The sequence below is a fragment of the Pseudopipra pipra genome, chromosome Z (genome assembly GCF_036250125.1).
Source record: "Pseudopipra pipra isolate bDixPip1 chromosome Z, bDixPip1.hap1, whole genome shotgun sequence".
NCBI lineage: Eukaryota > Metazoa > Chordata > Aves > Passeriformes > Pipridae > Pseudopipra > Pseudopipra pipra.
Window position 1 is genome coordinate 53,213,581 of NC_087581.1, and position 22,025 is coordinate 53,235,605.

General features: G+C 39.6%; 1 protein-coding gene and 1 long non-coding RNA gene across 7 annotated transcripts in view; one reads left to right on the plus strand and one right to left on the minus strand.

Annotated features, from left to right (window-relative positions):
• Nucleotides 1-17,717, minus strand: part of PCSK5 (proprotein convertase subtilisin/kexin type 5) — a 257,820-nt gene extending 240,103 nt beyond the window's left edge. Inside the window, exon 1 of one of the 6 annotated variants that reach the window (XM_064641610.1) lies at nt 16,986-17,717. In XM_064641610.1, the coding sequence (XP_064497680.1) occupies nt 16,986-17,183 (198 nt within the window). In that variant the 5' untranslated portion in view covers nt 17,184-17,717. Of the gene's footprint in view, nt 1-16,735; nt 16,870-16,985 lie in introns of those variants that run through there. The other 5 variants (XM_064641613.1, XM_064641612.1, XM_064641609.1 and 2 more) reach the window with 5 other exon arrangements.
• On the plus strand, nt 17,551-20,864 carry LOC135406990 (uncharacterized). The gene is made up of 2 exons (XR_010426616.1): nt 17,551-17,652; nt 18,155-20,864. It is a non-coding gene; the product is annotated as an uncharacterized LOC135406990 (long non-coding RNA).
• Nucleotides 20,865-22,025: the final 1,161 nt, after the last annotated feature.

Sequence of the window (22,025 nt, forward strand, 5' to 3'; positions counted from 1 at the left end):
TGCCCAAGTAACCCAGTTTTCACTACTATTTTAAGCTGAATTAACTAACAAAAATTCAACAGCTCAAACTGTGAAGACATCTCTGTATGTGCTCGAGGTAGGAACAGCCTAACTTGCCAGTTCATATCTTTGTTTCTCCCACGTTCTTTTTGCTTCAGGTTTGTTTTAAAGGGAACTGATGTTGCTGTTCCTGAATAGTGACACTGAACAAGCTGGGCTTGGTCTTAAAAACACTTCTCCTTCTTGAAGCATTTTTTGAGTTTCCTGGACAGAAAAAACCCTATACTGTAATCAAGAGTTCTTGCTCAGTTTATTAAACCTTTGGTCTGGAGGACAGGATAGTTCAGCTGTAAAAATGAGGTTCCCTTTTGAACCACCCAAACACTGAAAAACAAACAAAACTCCAAAATAGGCAAATAAATTTAAAAAATACACAGCTATTACAGGAGAAACATCAAAATTTTCACAGAAACAAATCAGTTTGCATCTCTTCAACATTGTAGAAACATGCTAATGGTTTATCACTTAACCATTGACATTCCCTCTCCTGTTTAAATAGGAAGAAAAACATATCACCTCACTGAATTAAAATACACCACTCCAGATTTTTTTATTTTTCATTTATGTTTCATTATGGAGAAATTTTGTCCGGGTATTTACTTTGAGCTACAAAAGTACAGTTTGGGTTTTTAAACAGCTAATGTCAAAAATTAATAACAGCCATTAAAATAAAGTAGCTCTGCATTATGTTCTTTCAGATAATGTCACTGCTGTTGCTTACATGCTGCTGTATTTTGCTTTTAAAATAAAGTAACAGAATAACTCTTTCAATTGAAAAATAAACTTCAGCCTTTAAATTTTAATGTGCCTTTGTCAGTATATTCTGAGATTGATTATAATTCTTGATATCATTCTAATTCAATATAAAAGTTTTTTTCACAGTCACTTTGACAATTTCAATATGAATTTGAATTTTTATCTATATGTTAGGAAGCTTTAAAATTCTCAGAAAATACTACTGTAGCTAAACTAAGTAAAAACGCAGCTTAAAAAGAACGTCAAAAAAAATTTCAATTTGCAATGGAAACACTTGAGTTGTTATATTTCATTTTGGATTATCTCTAAAAAATAGTTTTTCTCACAGTTTTTCTTTTCAAGGCTTTCTACTGCATTCCAGAGTATAATCTAAACATATTTATAGTCTCAATTCTAAACTATAATTAAAATTAAAATCTAAATTTAAATTTAGAATTCTGAATTCCTAGTTAGATTTATTCTAAAATGTTTTTCAATATCAAAATTCTACTTCTCTAAATAGATAAATGTTTTATTAAAAATATATTATAAAATATATTTAGCAATATAAAACCAGTTAAGTTTCCCCTGAAACTCCTAATTGACCTATAACTTTCAAAAAGTTGAGGTAAATTGGTAAAAGCTTCCTACATCCTATCTTCTGCATAAAGGTTACTTTGTAGAGATGTATTTTAAAACCAATATTGTCAAATGAAATTCTGCTTTTTGACATTACAGTACCTCTAGTGCTCTGTCGGTAAACTTATCTAACATGTGGAATTACTTGGAGAAATAAAGCAAAAAAACCCTAACAACAAAATAGCAAATAGCAACATAAAGTGTTTTACATCATTAAAAAAAAACACCAAAAGTTTTGTCAAGTTCAACTAAGCCACAACTAAGTTTTAGTACAAACCAGGAGGTAAGATTAATTTAGATATTAAAATATATACATTTGAACTGTATCAAAGCTTTATTCTAACACACACTAAATTACACTGATTTATTAATAAATTTAATAAACTTTAATAAATTTCCTGCTATATAGGATGAACAATCCTTCCAAAGAGGATTGTGGAACCTTTTTTATATTATATATTTTTATAAATCCTGTTGTTGTTGAAATTACTTTCTGCCTTATTGAGTTCTAAAAGGTGGGAGAGGTTAACTGATTCTCTTCAAATAAAAAAGACATTTTGATCATATTTCACTAAAAACAATGCTACTTCAAAAAGTGCAGGGAAAAAAAGAAGAATACTGAAGCCAAATCATAAAAACATAAATCCCAGGTAAATAAAGCCAAGGAAAAGCTGTCTGAATAAAGTTCAGGTGAAAATGATGTTTTGAGTTCTACATAGACAAGCAGTGAAGAGAACTGTTCCTTACACCTCACAGGTAACAGCAGACTACAGTAAATACATATTCCTTCCAAAAATTATGATGGAAGCAGGGCCTGAGCTTGGCCCCACCCTTCCCCGTTGCAGCTCCGAGAAGAACATGCATCAGTCTTTATGGGAGGACAAAGAGCTGGCAGCCCTCCTTGAACCTGAGGTGTGCTGCGCATTAGCACCCTCTGAACATCTGCTATGTGGTATCCCTTCCCTGGAGATGAGGGCATACAAATATGCCCTCAGTGATGCTAAGAATGAATAAAATGTGAGAAGTTGAAGATATGTGTTGATTGTTCAAACATTAAATTGGAAAAAAAATCTCACTATAGTACTTGAAACTTTCTTTCAAGGTCCGTAAGGGTTTCATCCACCTTTTCTCTATGACTGATAAACACGTTATGATTATTAGAACAATATTTTTAAAAGTAGCTAAAAATTAATGAACATAAGGTCCTTAATTATTGCGCAGGGAGTGGTAGGGGGCAGGGTTTTATGAATTGCAGGTTTCGTTTTCCAAGAGATATATGAACCTAAAACATTTGGAGGGAAATGGTGAAGGAACCCATTGCTACATCTGTCACATGAAATGTTACCACTCAAGTACAATGATAGGCATTAATAACTGCAACCCCAGTCTCACTGCGAGCTTCGCCTAATGTGGCGTTGCAGCAATTGGCAAGTTCATGTCCCTGTCAAATAAAGCAATGCAAGGTTGCTCAGCAACCTCTGATCGTGGGTTTGCAGTTCCAGGGCAACATTACATTTTTTGTGAAAATTCTCAAAAGGAAATCAATTACTGCCTTCATTCCCATTAATCTTTTCTATACTTTCTTTTCAATACAGAAAACAGAATAATGCAAACTGGTAGTTCAAGCCTGATGAGTCATCACCTTATTTCTTCAAGGAAAAAGTAGTGTATTTATATTATGATGAACAAACAAAATTAACCTCTGCTGTATTTCGACTGACTTCAATGCAGTAATCAAGCATTTGCAAGTTCAAGCCATAAAAAACATATTCTTTTATCTGCAAAGGAGCTGTTAGACAATATCATAGAATCACAGAATATGTTGAATTGGAAGGGATCCACAAGGATCATTGAGTCCAGCTCTTAGCTCTGCACAGGACAATCCCCAAGCATCACACCATGTGCTTGAGAGCATTATCCAAATGCTTCTTGAACTCTGTCAGGCTTGGTACTGTGACCACTTCTCTGGGGAGCCAGTTCCAGTATAGTAATATTTTTTTCAGTACACAGCCTCCACAAATGAAGCCATCGAAAAGGAAACAAATACATTTAACATTTTGAGGAGGCCAAACAAATTGCCACTGCTTTCTGAAATCCTTTTTCCTGTTCCTAACTCACTACTCTGTAATTTAAAACATCTAAATGACATATTGCATCATCCAAAATGAGCTTTGTCACTATTTTACTGACTTTCAATCCTATTTCATGTTGTATCTCTGAAACATGTAAACTGATGAGACAATGAGGATGGATATTCATGCAGTATCATGAATGTTTATTTAAGTAGCAAACAGAACTGCCATATTCCGTACATAATCAACCACTCCAGAGTCTAAGGATTATTGTTTCTTTGTAATGCTTCTTCACCTGTACTCTCTGATATGTAATTATAATAAAGCATAAGAATGAGAGTTGACAAAGTTCTGACAAAACTATTTCATTCATGCAAACAGTATAAATGGTAATTAAAAAATAGGTTTTATTTTTTAACAAAGTCAGAAATACTGTTAAATCTCTATCCAGTTATTTAAACATCAATATAAAATTAGTAAGCACATTAATAGCAAGAGAATTTGTAACATTCAAAATTACTAATGTGGTGACCTAAATTGGTCACACTGTTTCCAGTGAATATGTATATTGCCAGCAATAAACCTTTTCATGCTGTACTTGGTCTTACAAATCCGAACTCAGCTCTTATTGGTCATAGTAAATACAAGGTTTTCTTTAACTCTTTCTCATGAGACTTGATTTAAGCAATTTCCTCTTCTATCACCAATATAATTTAACAAAGTAATAAAGAAGTGACTCATGGGAATATCTGAGTTATATTCATCTGTGGGGCGTATGTAAGCACTAATTCCAACACGATGAACCTAGATTATACTCCTTCAACTTTGAACTCTAGCAAAGTCTGATATCTTCAACTCTGGACAACATGCTGAACCAAATATAGAGAAGCATGCAACTTGTGCACACGTTACTGACACATTCACCTATCTTATTTGGTTAATGCTAGAGTTGTACAAAAGTTTATACTTTTTTGTGTAAAAGTAAGGTTTGCCAGCATCCTTTATTTATATAAGCGGTCTCCACAACCACATGTAATCCCATTGACTTCGATAAGACAACTGCAGCAACAGCAATTCACGTAACAGTTTAATATGAAAACAAAAAATTTCTCTTTCACAGGATCTAAAGATACACTAAAAGAAAAAGCAAGTAAGCAAACTAGACCAAAAAAAAAATCCCTAAAATTATTGCATTATGCAGCATTCAACCCTAGTAAGAAATAAAAGCATCTAGATCATCCTAACTAACAATTAGTGAGTATTTCAAAAGTATTACAGCACACCGAGGGACTGTTAATTCTAGCATAGTCTCATAATATTCCACTTCAAGTAGCTATTTGCAATCACAACAATAAAAACCAAACAAAAAAGTGTCATTAATTCAGACATACACAGGTGTCTCCCGCTGTACCATTTTTTATAGTGCTGGAAGATTCAATTCAGCTTTCACTGGATTCATTGGAATCTTTCACTGTATTTAATGGGAGCTGCAATGGGAATTTAAGGAAGAAACAACAATTTTTTTTTAAACCCAGACCTCCATGAGGCCTACATTTTAGATTAAGTGTAGTTAATCTAATTAAGCAGTATCTTAAGCTTCTAAATTACTTCACACTGCAGAGAAAAGCCAATGAGAGCTGATATTCAATTCATAAACTAATGAAAAACAGGTTACAGCTTTCAGACACTATCCATTTCACACATTTAAAGAACATTCCTTGGTGGCCTTCTTGTTTGAACAGCAGAATCTTACAACCCGAGGGCTGAGTGAATGCTTAGCTGTCTAACTCGAAGAATTTTTTTTCTTGGAGAAAGGATCAAAGCTTCTACTGTATATTTGTTTAATACATTGATACTACATATAAAATACCAAAATACCGAAATAGGGAAAAGATGATCGTTAAGAACGATAGCAGTGAATTGGTTAAAACCATGTATTCTTTATAAATGGATTTACATTTCCATTTTGAAACATTTGTTTTCAGAGTCCTACAAGATAAGAAGCATCAGAAGAACAATACAGATGCCAGTCACTGCCAGAACTATTTACTGTGCAGTTATGTGTGTCAGATTAGTATTTATATTTGCCAGGCAAGAAATGGAAATTGCTCAAACTTCACAAGATTGGAACGGTATTTATCTACAAGAAAGCTTTCAAAAGAGCAGTCTGTTGCAACAGTAGAACCATTTATTGATGCCAACACAGTCCATAGCCCTTTTAGGTCACAGAATGGTTAACTCTTATAGCAAGCAATGCTTTGCAACTCTGTTTAAATCCAGTTATCAGTTTTCCCAGGTGCGGGTTTTGTGATCTGTCAGTTGGCCATGCTCATCATACACTGAGATTCATGGGAAGGAATCTGTTGTTCACTGACAATGGAAATTTAAACTACTCTGTGCTGAAGCAAACATACTGCTTTGTCAGACAGGCAGAAAGAAATAATGACAGTAATGCAGTGATGGGCACATGTCAAGACTGTCAAAGAAATCCTAGATATTGCCATACATTTTTTCTCTGGAATGAACTTTTACTTCAACTAGGTATAAATAAAATCCTACTAATGTTGTGCTTTCAATTCATGAAAAGCAAATTACTCCCTTTACAAAGGAGCAAACAGGAAAACTGTATACAGTATCACAGTTAATACTGTCATGCTAGCTAGGGCTTCGAGCTCTTTTGTGGTGGTGATGGGACGCATCTGGTCTGTCAGCCTTCCTGATATAATTGGGGTACATGCAAATGCATTTCTAATATCCTTACTAAGAGACTAATGAGATTTTCATAAACTGCTACTTCATGGAGTATAATACTTCAAAAGTGGAAAAAGCTAATGTGAGCTGTAAGACCACTTTGTGGGTATCTGCATTGGTTGCACTCTACACCCAACTGATAAAACTACCAGTGGCTCAGGGTGGAGCTTGGCTGCTCAAGAAAAAAGTTTATTCTGCAGTTCAGTCATACAGGGAAGGGGCACTTACTAATTTCCAAGAGAGGTAGGGGAACTTTGCCAGCTTAAAGCCCTCCCATTGCTGTTCATTCATGCTTGGTTCACTGGAGCAAAGCATATTCACAAAAGCATTGAACTTTTTTCAACGTTTAGTGCATGATTTGTTTGCTTCAGTTCAGCTCAGATCAATTACTGAAGATACGATACTTGATGTTCTGCAGCTCAGAATGTGGAAGGAATAAGGACAGAGTAGCTGAATAAAAACACTCAGTGAATTAAAGTAATTGAAAATCTCTCATTTAAAAAACATTTTTCATATTTCAAAACGTAACAAAAATGTGATGTCAATTTTTAAAACGAGATCTGAAGCACTACAGACTTCCAAGTCACTACTAGACAAATGAGTAGAAATTAAGAAATAAGATAATTAATGTTCACTTGGATAAAAAATCACCACTTATATAGTTAATAATAATAATAATAAACAGAGGAAAATTCTGTCTTACGAATTTATTCATGTTCTTTGAAGAGGTCAAGCAAACCGATAAAGAGAGATAAATAGATACACTCTGGTTGAACTTTCAAAAGGTTTTTGACAATGGCCTTCACCAACAGGTTTTAAGAATTTAAGAACTCACTGCATAAGGTCTTTGCAGAAGTAAGCAATCAAAAGACTGAAAACAAAGTTTAGGAATAATTATTTATTTATTTATTAAATAGCAATTAGCTTTTTGCAATGGGTGGAGAGCCCTGATAGAGTTCTGCTGGGTACCACTGCAGAACCTCTTTCGGGACCTACACTATTTCATTATAAAAAGTATGCATGGAGAACAGAGGGAGAAATGAGGTGCAGATGTCAGCCACGACAGATCTAAAGGCTGCAGCTGCCTGTGCATGCGCTATAGAAGGTCCCTGTAAAACTGAGTCACAACAATAAAACGGCAAATGAAATCCAATATAGGCAAAGGTGGATCAACTGATGTACAAACCTAGCTTCACACTAACTATTCTTAGCTGCCCAGTACCATTAAGAAGTGACAATCTCAGGGTTATGGCAGACTAATCCACAAAAACTCAGCTTGATAGAAGTCCCAACAACAAATTATGTACTAGGCATCAGCTGAAGTATGAAGAATAAAGCAGAGAACATGGCACTATGAGAAAAATGCAAGGCTCTAGTCCCCTCTATTCAAAGAAGACACAATCTGAAGAAGTTTTCGAGTGGCAGAAGAAAGATGGACAAAGATATAGTACAACTTCTGTATGAAGAACAGCAAAGTATTACAATACAATATATAGAATACAAGTTAGAGGAAAATATTTGAAATCTAAAAACCTATACAAGAATGGACAAAAATCATCTTTCACCATCTCTTTCTAACATCTAACAAAGTTATTAAGTAACAAATGAAAGAGAGGTGGTTCTCCACATAGTGAAGTAGCAAACTTTAAAATCCTTGCCACACAAAATTGTGGATGCCGAAAGATTACTTTTAGTTCAAAGACAGAACAAGAATCTGGACAAAAAAGACACTGCGAACTTCTAAGTATCCAGAAACAATATCCTGCTCATGCAGGCTCCTCACCTGAAAACAGCTGAAGAGAGTGTTAGGTAGAAGCATCAGATGCTTGTTCTGTTCATCCTCTCCCATGGAGAGTAATTTAAAACCACTGTCTGTTCCTATGGCAGTGGTGTCTAGATGGATCTTCTAACTGACTCAGAACGACCTTGCATCCTTACAAGTCTATTTGAAAAAAGGCTTTTAACATGAACAAAAATGTTACAGGATCTATTTCTCTATGTCCTAGATGTTATACTACTGGCTTTAGAGGTGTGACACAGTGTGTGTTTTCTTTCCTGTTTGTTTTTAAGACATCAGGTTACTGTGTCAATATGTTCTACAAAGAAAGACTCAATAAAAGAAAAAAATGATCTCTAGGTTTATCCAGAGGGCAGGCTACATATTACCATTGATTAAGCGACATATTTCTAAAAGGAGAATATTATCCAATTTTAGACTTGAATTTTAGCCACATAGCACTTCTGCAACACTTTCACTGCCTGCTAAGCACTCTTAAATAAAACCCAGTGGTTTTGTTATAGTTTGAATAAAGAATATAGCACAGGTTTTAACTATGGCTTGCAGCATCTATATAACTTCAATTTGGCCCCAGAACGCAAACCTAAGTGATGCCTGTTCCCTGTTGGCACAGAAACATCCTAAAAACAAAAAACAAACAAAGAGGAGACAAAATGTAATTTGACCAAAGTGAGGCTCCTGTTGATGGCTATCCCTTACTTAGAAACATGCCATCCCCCTGGAAGCAGATTCTTTCTATATGGGAGAGTCTGTGCTGAGAATTTTTTCTTTCCTGATTTGTTTAAAACTGTGTATTCCACGATCTTGCCTGGTTAACATGGTTTTTACAATCTCACCTCCATCATACACCATCTTGTAATCCACAAGAACTTCCACAACAAGCTATTCTGCCAGGGCTTCATGCTATAGCTCTGATACTCTTCTGGACTTGCCAATGTTTCATTCCAAACAGTTTTTCATTCTGCAAATATCAGTCAAATTGGGTCCAGCATGTTGCCAAAGAAACGCTTACTGTCTTAAGGTATAAATCTTCGGCAAGCAGGATTCTGTTTGATATTTTTTCCTGTGTTTGGCAGGTGACAGAGTACCACAGTTCCTCACTAGGGACCACGTGATATACTCAGATCCATGGTTGACATGTGTCTCCACTTTGTGATTTTACAATTCATTATTTCGAGGCGAAGAGGAAGATATACTGGTCAATCACAGAACACAGCTGCAAAACATGCAACTATGATATTGGAAATATCTTGCCTGAGAAAGAGAGTTATTTATGGCATTGTACAAAGCAGTGGGGAGACTGTATACAAGCAGGCTATAATTTCTGATCGAGGCAAACAGATGTCAATCAAAACACAGCAATTATGATGACTATAAGAGTGAGAAGTCTATCTTCTAATACGAAACTAAAAGCTACAGAAGCAAAAGTAAAGGCTGGCCCTGCAAATGAAACAGATGAGCCACTTAAGCACAAGAACAGACGTATGATACACTGGCCATGACTAATTCAGTCTGTAAGTTGGGGGAAAAAAAACCCATAACACTTTTAAACCTGGTTAATTTCAGACTAGTTTAAAACTGGAGTAAAAATTCTACTTAAGAACACCTTAAGGTATATAATGATCTTGTCCAATCCAATGCTATTGAGATTTTTATATTTATTTTGAGTGGATGCTTTGCAAATTAAAATCTTTATCTATATTCAAGTACCACCTGAGTAATAGTACTTTCCAAATTCCTGAAGCAGAGCACAAAAATAAACTATGGAACAGTAGGTCAAAACTATGAAAGTAAGATTAATATATCTATTTATTACAGCAGGGCAGCAAACAACTGTCTGACTGAGCCCCTCTAGAAACTGTTTCGGTCAACATTTCAACTAGTGACCTGAACGCTGGCATGGAAGATAACATACATGAAGAAGCAGAGATGATATGCAAGCACACTGAGGGACAGGAACAGAATTCAAAACAGACACTGTAAAACAAGTCTGGAAAAGCAGGGCAACATTCAGTAAAGGCATAAGCAAGGTACTAACCTAACAAATATTAACCTACTGGATAAATTCAGGGGGGAGAACAGTGGGCTAGGAATTTAGCAGAACCAATCTGAACCATAGCAGATCACAGGCTGAACTCAGTCAAGAATGTCATATGGCTGCAGGATAGACAAACGCTGTAATGGGTTATATAAATAGGCGTGCTATCCTGAAGACAGCTGAAGGAATCCTTATGCTGTATTCAGCTGTAATGATCTGGCAGCTATTTGCTCAAAATGAGCAACTCTTAGAAAGACCAGAGTCAAACAGCATGACTGGTCAGTGAAAGTCTGGCTTACATGAAACAAAGGTAAGGACTGAGCATGGATGAAAAAATTATAAAAGTCGGTGACAGGAAGAGGGAAATGCTACAACTTCTCTGATGTTGCTACTCTTTATGTTCATAGAGAAACAAGAAACACAGGCTTTGAACTTCAGAAAGACTAATACAGTTTTGACTTCCCTGGGGCAGCGCATAAGGACCACAGACAGGCGCCGTGGAGCTTCCTTACTGAAGATCTTTGAAAACTGGGCATATATCTGCCAGCAAACATGTGGGCACAGCTGCTTCTCTTTAAGGGCACTGCAATGGACAAACCAATCTGTAATGATGACCCTCCTGCCCTTCACATCTACAGCTATTAGCCATTGTCAGTCAGAGGTTATATCATACCAGACATGACTGATGTCATACCAGACCTACGTATACCAGTAAGCATTACTGATTTACCTCGATACGTTTTACAGATTTCTTCTGGTTCTTCCATTTTAACCTAGTCTGCCCCACTTCTTTATGTACTTTGCTTGACAGAAGCAGTTTACACAAATGTTGCCATTTGTAAGTTGGGCTTGCAACTAATCATTATTCTCAAAAGCATAATTTAGTGTTTTCCTAAGGGTTTTAAATAAAAAAATCATCACATAATTTGTAGCTTGACTACTATGCTGTTAAACAAGATTCTCATCTTTCCTCATTTTGTAACAGCATACAAAGACTACTAGATTGCCTCTATCATCTGAAGCCATTCCTTTTCTTCATCCATCTCCTAAAGAGTAGTACCAAGTTCTGTTCTCTCTCCCTCCTCCCTCTCATTTTTAACTGCAAAGACAAGAGAACTTCTGCTAAGTATGAAGTAATAAGCCATGGAATACCCTTTGTAGTCTCCGGTATGTGTGGGTATACTGGTTCTGTGGCATGTGAGCACTCAGAAAAATTTTGTTTCAGACTTGCATTTTTCAAATATTTTTCTATCTGGTGGTTATTCTCTACCAGTCCCTAAATGTACTTTTTTTTCTGCTATGAGTAAGAGAAAATTCAATTTTCCGTGGTGTATCTGTGTAACCCACTATATATATCTGCATGCACATACACCTTAGAGTACACCTAACATTAATGCTTTTAATACCATAGTCCTGATACCTGTCTCTTTAATATTCAGGACTTCATTAAACTTATTACGTGTATTAAATTTTAGTAAGAGTATACTCTGTTTCAACGCTGTGACCACCCAGGCTCTTAAGGCGTATGTCTCTTCTATTATCCGCCTATATTATGAGGCAGTTGAACTTTGCACACAGAGGCCTATCATCCTCCCTTTCGGAGACAATCCATGTAAAGTGGTGGAGACCATAACAGCAAATTCCTTCCTTTGCTGAAGACAACAGCCTTCGTTTAGGCTTTTTAGCTCAAAATAATTTTCCTTTTCCCTTAATTGAATGCTTTTTTACTTGTCTTCCAATTTGAATTATTTAGTTTGCAAAATTCACTTCAGCCTTCCATCAGGAATACATTTGGAAAATGAAAAACAGCCATTCCTCCTATTTTTTCCTGATCAATTGACCTTGTAACACAACATCATCTCTGTGCCATCAGTGAAACCTCAGGTTTAAAATGAACTAATATTTACTAATTCTTCGTGTGATTTGCTGGCATTAAATCTATAAATCCCCAAATAAAAAAAAACACCAAGCAAACCCATAAAACAAACAAACAAGAAAATACCAAAAAAACCTCCCACCACAGAATATGTACTGGCAAATCACATCAGCATTTACATTATTTAAAAAACCACATCTGTATATCTAACTGTGACTCCTAGGCCACACGTCAAAATTAGCACACTTAGGTATCTTTTGGCTTATAGTGTGTATTCCTTGAAGGAAGAAAATTGGAGGGACAGGGTAGTCTGTCACTTGTCAAGGGCAGGGAGTAAGCTACTAGGTTCTGAAAGAGATCAGAAAAGTAAAACAACTGGAAAAATATTATTAGGAGAGGAAAGATGTGATCTGGAAAAGTTCTAACCCATCCTCAGTCCCTGCCTAGAATTAAGAAAGAAAAAAGGAATAGAAGGATCTGAAGTTTACTCCTGAACTAAATAATGCAGTATTTATCTCCCTTGTTGGAGCCACAGATAAGATATTTTTATCTCTTCCATTATTCAATCACCTTTGGGGTATCAACTTCTTGTGCTCCTGAAGCTTCAATTAAAATCTACTGCCTGAACAAGAAACTCCTGGCACTTGATGACAGCTAAGTAGTAACAATATTTAAGCCAATTGTACAACATACTATACAGACTATATGCTTAATCCTTGACGGCTACTAACAGTGGAAGAAATGTTTCCGAAAGTCAGGGACAGATACTTTGTTCTAAGAGAAAGGTCTGCTTTATGCAGCCACTGCAAGATAGAAAACGTGTCCGCAAGGAGCTGCTGGGGGATGCATTATACCCCAAATTGCTGTATCCAGCATGTAACTTAGAACAACTCCTTGGCTGTTTTGCATTATACTTCCTTATTGCAGTCCCAGAGGACTTGCTAGTCCAGACCACTGTCTTAGAAAACCCAAACAAGAAGAAAAGATTTTTTTTCACAAGAGAAGGATTTGCTTGCTAGAGAAACTACTAATTGCATTTCAAGGGTAGGCCAGAAAAGCTTGCAATACATTGGGGAGGGGGGGGGGGGGGGAGGGAAGAGGAAGTCACCCCTATGCATTTACCTCCCAATACGACATATGAATGCTATTTTAAAGTCCAGTGAAACACAGGAGACACACCTTACATTGGTAATACAGGAAACAGAAGATAAACAAGCAGCATGTTGGACCAATTTGTAGGAAACAGGAATCAAAACATATAGCCTAGAAAAACAGAGAGTAAAAGAGGATTCTTTCTCTGTTATGCTTGTCCCCTAAAAATTAATGCAAAGCTCCTCTTTTCAATAAACAGAGAAGCTAAAGCTTCAAGTTTCCATAACAAGACATGGAGACCACAGAAGTTTGAGAGCACCAAGAGTTTAGCAGAAGGTGTGAGTAGAAGGAGTTCTCCACTGCTCACCAGCAGGTGCTCTCAAGGCCTCTTTTAACACTCCTGTCTGCCATCTGTTTCTGATTGACTTGTCCAGTCATTCAGGTAGCCTTTGCAGCTCCACCATGGCAATAAAAATGGACTTGAAAGGTATTTCAAGACTCAGCTGGACATTCTCCAAATCCCACAAGCATCAAAAAAAAAGGAAACTTAAATTCCTCCTGTTACCAGGAATGCATTAAATAACAAAACCTGGAAGAAGGTATGTTGGCCAGTGTTTACAATTCAGAGCCTTCCTGGATCTACTATCTTGTCTCCACTGATCAACTTCGTGTACTTTTCAATGCCATTTTTCCACAAATACAAAATTAACAGAATGGCTGGTAAGAGTAAGACCTTCAGAACTCCTCTTTACCACTATTCCCTTCACCTCTAATCACACAATTAACTGTTGTCAGAATACTCCTGGTTTGCAACTGACTTCCATTTTTATACAGTTTCACTACCTCTTATCTTGAACATTTTAATTAGATTATTTTTCTGGGTAATTTGTACTGAGTTGGTTCTTTGGAACAGCTGTAGTGGAATTTGGATTTAGCTTTTTACACTTTCTTCTTAGAGATGAGCTTTTAATTTTAATTTAACCAAAAATATTAAACCTACTGTGTAACCCTATGAAAAAATTCCACTTACTGGTTATCTCTTTCAATGTTTTCATATGAGAAAATTCTGCATACTGGTTATCTCTTTCAGTGTTTTCATAGTGTATTCAATTAAGAGAATGTCTTTCAACATCTCACACAAAGAGATTTTAAAATTGCTTGCAATTGTTTCTCAATAATAAACAGTGGGTAGTTGCCCTATTCCCATCTTCTTTCGCACTTTCTCTTTTGTGTCAAGTATCTTCCTGCTTTTCCAAATATATGCAAAAAGCCTGTTACAGGCAAGTCTAACTCATCAGTCCAGACTGCCCCTCCCTTTCTCCAAAAGTTACTTTCTCCAAAATCTTACTCTATTTACCCATCTTTACCAAGACATACAGTCTACAAACAGTGATTGAGAGGCTTTATAGAAAACAATGCACTTTATTTATTTGTTTAAGAAATACAGTTATAGTTATTTTACACAGGCTTTAAACCATATATATTAAAGTGTTAAACTACATATGGTCAGACCACAGCCATTTGGATTATTTTATAAACTCTGAATTCTCAGATTATAAATTCTATCTAGCAACCAGGGTAGTATGATGAAAATTGTACAAGCACTAGCAGGGAATAAAAGAACAAACATTAGACTGACTACCAACATAATAAATGTGCTGTCACGGACATACCATTTGAGATAATTTTGCAAGAAGTTATCAGAAACTGAACAATGGCCATGAAAGGAAACCTGTGTAGGACTTTGTGCCAATGCACACCACTTCTTAGTGCATGTAACAGTAGTGGTAAGACATATGTTGGCACAGCAAATTGACATCTAGCACCCAGTTACTCCATTCCAAAATACATACAGGAAGTTCTGTGGAATTTCTTCACATATGCCCACCGTGTGCTTCTTCTTATTAAAGACTAGTTACAGCCAGAAGGTAAGGAGTAACCCATCAGTCTAATTCACTCCATTACGGAAGTTTTCTTTCTCATGTATTCATCATTTAATATTCTTATATCTGTCTTTGACTTGCACTCTCCCTACCCTTATAACTAAATAAAGGTATTGGTTCTCTTTACATCTGTATATTGGCTCTCTTTTTATCTGTATACCCAGTAAAGTATTTTCCAGCTTTTCATTATTTATAGTCTCTATTTTCTCTCATTCTCATCTGTATACCCAATCAGAAATTTATCCATTATTGATATCTCCTAGTTGTATGCATGGCACTTTCACCGACATATAAGAAACTATTGTGGCTCACTACATTCTTTTCCTAGTTCAACATAAGGTCTGGATATGCAAAGTATAAAAAGGCAGGCTATGAATTGGCCAACCAGCCTGACAAAATTAAAAACCAGGAAAAGTGCATCCTGCAACCAACTGGGCATATAATGGCCTAGATAGGAATATAGACAAACACTTTGAGTAATAGACGTGTAACACACACACAAAAAAAGTGATCGATGCAAAAAAATTTTGTGTTTGGATTCCTAAAGGGTAGTTTCAAGGTAGTACTTCAATTTTTACATGAAAGCTTGGTCCCAAATTTTTGTGCATCCAACTGGAAGTAGCACTGCCTGCTCACCTAAGCGCTACAACAGAGAAGTTGGTAGTCATTTTTTCATCAGGTAACTGCATCTTAACACATCGTATTTTGTGCTACCTTAGTGACATTTTCCAGCTTCTCTCATGTAAATTATTTATCTTAATAGACTGCACAGCTGTCTTATTATGGCTTGCAATGATTGGGAACATGTGGGAGATATGCTTCAGACTTTTGAGTCAATGATGCTGAAGTGGGAATTCATTTTAAAACACAACAATAATCGGGTCTCACTTTGATCTGATTGATATGAAATGCCTGCTGTGTAAATGCAGCTGCATTTTTGTGAATTTCATGTATAAAACGAAGCCTTCTGTACCTGTAAATGCTCATTTCTAACTTTTCAATTCATGTAGCAAAAACTGTCTAGAAAGAGTGTACTTGGATGTTTACACCCAAGTTGTAAACAACAATGGAGTTGTTTATTTTTTCGGCATTCACCTTGTAAATCCTACACATACAGTTCATATTTTGACGGCAATTGCGAGGGATAACCAAAAAACTGAGTATAAACACCATCCGAAAAAGCAGTGTTAGGACATTTTATACAGAATTGTGCCTAGTTGTAGTAGGGAGCATTAGTCAGTGTGACGGGATCCAGTGTTTACTCACTTGCAGTTTCTAAATCTGCCTGGATCCAAGAATTTTCTGACAGTGTGATGTGTGGATCTAGCGAGCTCAGGTACGGCCCCGGCCCTCTGGTGCGGTCTCCTTCCCCGCGGAACCCCGCCGGCAGCCACACGTCCAGCAGCCGCTCCGGGACACCCTTGCCACCACCTCCTTCCGCACGCCCCGCCAAAGCGGGGGTCGGGACGCCCCCCGCGGCCGCAGCTGCCACGTCCTGGCTGCCGGGGAGACAGAAGGGCACTCGCTGCAGAACGAGCTCCTCTTCTACCGGCGCTTTTCAATTTGCAAGGTGGGGGCAGGAGGGCGCCCGCGGCGGAGCGAAGTTCAGCCCCCGCGAAGGCAGCGCGGCGGCGGGACGCCCCTCGCCTACGGTCTCCCCTTCCCGCCCCGCGCCCCGCTTCACACCTCGCCTCGTAAGAGGAGGCCACAGCCCCAACCCCTCCGGCATACCTGCCTCCGCGCATCACCTCCCGCGGCCCACGCCGGGAAGCCGGGGCGCCGGGCGGCTTCGCGGGCCGCCCCGCGGCGACGGCGGGGCCTGAGGCGGGGCCGGGGTCGGGCAGCGGCCGCGGGGCTGCCCGTCCCTTGCCCTTGTCCTTGCCCCTGTCCCGGCGGCGCAGGGCGGCGGCAGCGCACCCTGCCGCCCGCCTGCCGGCCACAGCGCCGGCGCCCGCTAGGAAGTAGTTGTGAGTAGGGTTACCTGTCCTATATTGACGTATCCGTATTTGCTCGCTACCCTGTTGGCCTCCGGGAGCCCCCCGGTTATCCGCACAGCCCAGTGGTTGGTGTAGAGGCGCGTCCTGCAGGCGGGCAGCAGGAACCCTAGCACTAGGGCGAGCCGGCAGAGAAGGTCCCCGCCGCCTCCGCCTCCCCAGCAGCAGCGGCGCTTCCAGCCCATCTTCTCCTCCTCAGCACACAACCCCCACAAAACTTCTTCCTTCTTCCGAGACGCTTCTCCTCACCTCCGGGGGGCACCGGCGGCGCGTCCTCCGAAGTTACCCCGAGGAGGAAACTAGGAAGAGCTTGGAGTAGTGCATTGAACCGCCCGAGGGTTAAATGATGAGGGGTTGGGAATAGTGGTTCTGATCAGTGATTGCTGCTGTCTTCTCTTCCCGTCGCTCTCCGGAGTAACTTGCTCGGAAAGCTTCTCTCACAGTTCCTGAGCGCCAGCTTCTCCCTCTATCCCCAGCTATATGGGAAGTCGTCTCTCCGCGGGGAGGAGGGTTCCTTCTCCCTCTCTCCGCGTTTCCCTCCGCTCTGACTTCCTTCCCCCTGCCAAGCGGTCTTCAGCCTCCTCTCCCGCGTCTGGCTTTTCTTCGCCTGTACTCGCTCCCCAGGACCACTGGGACTCCGGCGGCAAGCGATGTGTGAGTGTTGGCAGCTGAGCTCCTCAGTGCACTCTAGCTCGGCCACCTCCCTCTCCCTTCTCCCCTCCCTCCTCCTTCTCCTCCGCCTCCTCTCCCCGCCCTCTCTCCCGCAGCGCCGAAGGGCAGGGGAAATGGCAGCCGCGTTGGGCCCACGTTGTGCTGGTCTCTGCGCTCCCGGGCCCCGGGCTATAGCTGGCCCCGGGCGTCGCTGCCCCCGAGCGCTCTTCCCTCTTCCCCATCGGGCCGGGAGGCTGCCGCCCCGCTGGCGGGGCTGCGGCAGCCGCGGCGAGGTGCGAGGCCTGCAGCAAGGCCTCGTGCCCGGCACCGGCGGCGGCCTCCCGGCCCTGCCCTCGCGGGGTGCCCGGGGCGAAGAGGGGCCGGGGGGAACCGCAGCTGCCCCGATCGTCCAGGTCTGCCCTTCCGGCCCCGGGAGAGTGAGCCTGAGTAGCAGGCAGGACAGGAACAGCCTGTCTGCCGCCCGTCTGTTGGTCTCTCTTTACAGACACTGGACGTTGTCATTTAATGCCGAGCTTTCCCCCACAGCCCATCTGTCCGATGGTCACCCTGTGCAGAAAGAAAAGTGGGTGGGTGCCACTTTGGCAGAGGAGGGGTTGTCCAGACCCAGATGGGGAGGACGGCCTTCCCAGTGCTCCCCTGTTCCTGTCCCCCTGCAGCTGGCCAACAGCTCTGCAAGCTTGCTGGGAACCACTTCCAGCACCACAGCGCCTGTGGGCCCAGAGAAGATGCAGCTGGTCAGCTGCACCTGGCCCAGGCACCACCAGTACTGAAGGTACTCCTGCCTGGAGGAAGTGAGAGAAAACTCATGTTCGTCCAGTCAAGCCTGAACTGGACTAAATCGTAGAGCCACAACAGTATCTTCGAGCAACCTGTAGATCTACTTCCTTTTGTTTGAAAGTTAAAATAATTGTCTGTAAAATTCAGTCCAGAAATTCAGACCTGCTCTGAAGATTCATTGCAGGTTTTGAAGGAATTTGGACATGAGAAGTACTATTGCAACTTAGTAATGTAAATGTTGTGGGATTTTTTTCTCTGAGGAACCTAAGGTGTAGGCAAAGTTGACTGACTTTGTGGGCAAAAGTTAGGAAGCTGTCACTCTCAATGAAGAATGAGAAGTTAAATGCTTTACAGAAAGTCATACAGTAACATGGAGTTCCTTTTTTCTTTCACCAAGACCTGTGCACCTACCTTTAAAATTGATGTTTTCCTAATAAAATAGAAATAGTAAAATGCAGAGCCAAAGCCACGTTTTCCAATTAAATGATTTTCTGTCTTAGGTTCATTAATTTTCCCCTTATGCACTGGTGTTATACTAGCAACTAGTATCTTCTGACATACTTTGATTGTTTTTAAAGGGGAGAAAGGAGGAAAATTCATTCTCTACCTCCCTGTTTGCTTGATATCTTCGAAAATTGATTTACCAGTGATTTGCTCTTCCCTGTTAGTACTTTTCCCTGTAGTTTGTGCTACCATTTGCCTTTCTAGTTCTTTCTCAACCTGAAAATCCCTCTGGCTAATCAGGTCTGGCAGCCTCTGCGCTGTGGTTCATGTCAGCTTTCCAGGACTTTCCTGTATTTCACAGATCCATGCTCCAGAGATGTGTTAGGTGCCCCAGGGTCATAATTAAGGAGGAAACCACAGAGGGCATTCGTATAAATTCAAAGAAAGTGACAGCTCAGGTTCCTCCAGGAAGAAGTCCTGCAAGCAGATGTGCTAGCCCCTGAAGACCTTCTGGAACAGAGAATGTTTTAAGAATGGACTGGGGATACATATCATCATTTGGAGTGGGAGAGTCTGGGCCATAACAAATGAAAGTAGGGAGATCTTCAGAGAGTGGAGGTTGTGTCAGGGAGTCATTTAAAGATTGCCTTAGATGGATAGTTTGGAATCCAAGGGAGTATTTGGATTTCCTTAGTTTCAAGAATAACTGTTTTTACTGTTTTTTATAAACAGTGCAGCTAGGTCACTTGACAGCAGCCACTATACGGTCTAATTTGCTGGTACGCAGTTCTTTGATCTGCAGTTTTCCATGCTTCAGGCTTGCCTCTGATTTTACGTATTTTAACGTCAAATGCTTTTAAAAAGAATAAAGTTTTGGGGTTTTTTGCTTATTTGGGTTTTTTTGGTAAAACACTGTTTTTACATATGATCAACTTTATTAGTAGTTTTTTTCTTTAGCAAACACCTGTCTCCTTATCCTTTGAAGCAGGATCCCTTTTTTGAGTACGTCACTGTTCTCATAAAAAGCCACTATGTATGTCCAAATTTTGAGTGAGAGTTTTCACCTGTACATTAGATACCTTTTTTTTCGCATTCATCAGCCAATACTTTGAGATTGCTCACCCTCACTGGCTCACTGTTCCTAGTGTGTAGACTATAGGGTCTACATACCTAACCCTGTATGCAGTCCACAACAAAGCATGACTTCTTATTGCTGTTCCCACTTCTTGTTGGTCACTGTGGGAGTGAACATGATAATTGACAGCAATTTTTAATGATTTTTCTGGGAATGCAGAGGAGAAAAACCTTCTGTCCTGAATGTAGAGGGTGAAAAGGATGGGTGAAAGTACTCAGCTGGGATGCAGAATCTGGGGCAGGAGAAAGGAAGGAAGAGAAAGAAATTGGGATAGAGGTTTGGTAGAGCAGTCCTATGTCAAGGTGTGTTCCAACCCAAGCCTCGTTTTCCCTTGGGCAATTTATTGTCAGAAACTCAGAGATATGTTGAAGGAAATAAAGGGCAGAATCCTTTATTTCTCGTCTGTTGGTAGTAAAGAATGAGAATTTGAGTCTGGACCTAGGAATAGATGTGAGTCTGGGCTTTTTATGATCACTGAAATTGGACTGATGCTGCCTTATTCATATGCTGTGTGGATTTTATTTTGATTTTATGAATAAGGCTGCACTGCCCACTTTTCTGTTCTGTTCCTCCTGTTGGCAGAATGTAACTCTTACCTTTCCAGCTTTGATTGTGTTTATTATCTTTTTTTGAAGCAGTGGCTCCCACCTCTTTATAGTTATGACCATACTGGCAGGCATAATTTGAAAAGACGCTAGTGTTTGTTGCAAAGCCATCAGACTCCTTCTGCTTGTACTGATGCCTGTCCCAGCATGCTTGTTTGCCATCTTTCCATTTTGCAAATGTGTCTTTTTGGGCTGAAATCCAAACTGTCATTAAAGTAATTGTAATTTGCATATCTCTTTTTCTTATTTTATTTGTTTTATTTTTTGTTTCAGAGATCTAGTTGACAATGCAAATAGCTGTACTAACTGTAGTGATAACATATTGTGCACAGCTAGGATGAATGGCTAAGGCATGGAGAGAAAATAAGGAAGGTCGAAGCAGGGAATCTTTTCAATTGACGTTAGTGCCTGACACAGCGTCCTATAACACTGAAGCTTGAGTTCTTTTCAGAACAACAACTGCACATTTTCCATCTCCAACTTCTCATCGGATTGTAAAGTTTCAGTCATAGAATCTCAAATATATGGAAAAACTAAGTTTAAAACCAACATTTATTGTGTTTGGCCATGAATTTTAACTATGGAAATTATCATAGGCCCCTTCGAAGTGATGGTAGAAAGATCTTTTTTTCTGAAATAACTTATCTGAGTGAATACATCCATGTGAAAGAAGTTAAGGTATTATTCACCCAAGTTCACTGGAGTTAACATTCCAGTTAACTTGTTTCTAAATTGTCCCATGAGCCAGAATTTTCTATACAGCTAACTCAGCTCTACTCTATCTATAGGATTTTCCTTTCCTGTTATAGTGTTAGAGAAGCCATCAAATGCTACTATGCTTTTCTCACACCAATATGTTGTTGATGGCATGTGGCTAAAAAGAGTGACCCAGTGGCAAGTGAGAATCCAATGCAATTTCAAAAACATCATTAAAAAATAGTAGCTAAATGTCCTTACCCAAAGAGAAAAAGTATAATCTCACATCTTCCAGCATGGCCCACCCTCATTTCATGAGCTTTAATTGGACTGGTTCCATTTGTACCCCAAACCCTCTCAGAGACTACTGCAGACCCTTCACTAGTATTCAGCTTCTTTAGAGGTGCAATTGTCTTCTGAGTTCTGGTTCCCTTATCTTTGTTCAGGTGCTCTATTGTAACAATATGTATGTGAAGTAAGTAACTTCATGATGATAGAGTGATTATACTTAATCTTCTATCTTCTCTACCTTGTTGTTGTGAGAGGAAGCAGAAGTCATGTCTTTAATATGTAAGAAAACCTGAGCACCTTTTCCACAGATAATGAATAGAAGTAGTCGTTTAAGAGCATCCCTTTAGCTTGGGGCTCTCCATTCCTTCCAGTACAATTCCTTTAAATTATATGCTTGCATTCTTTTG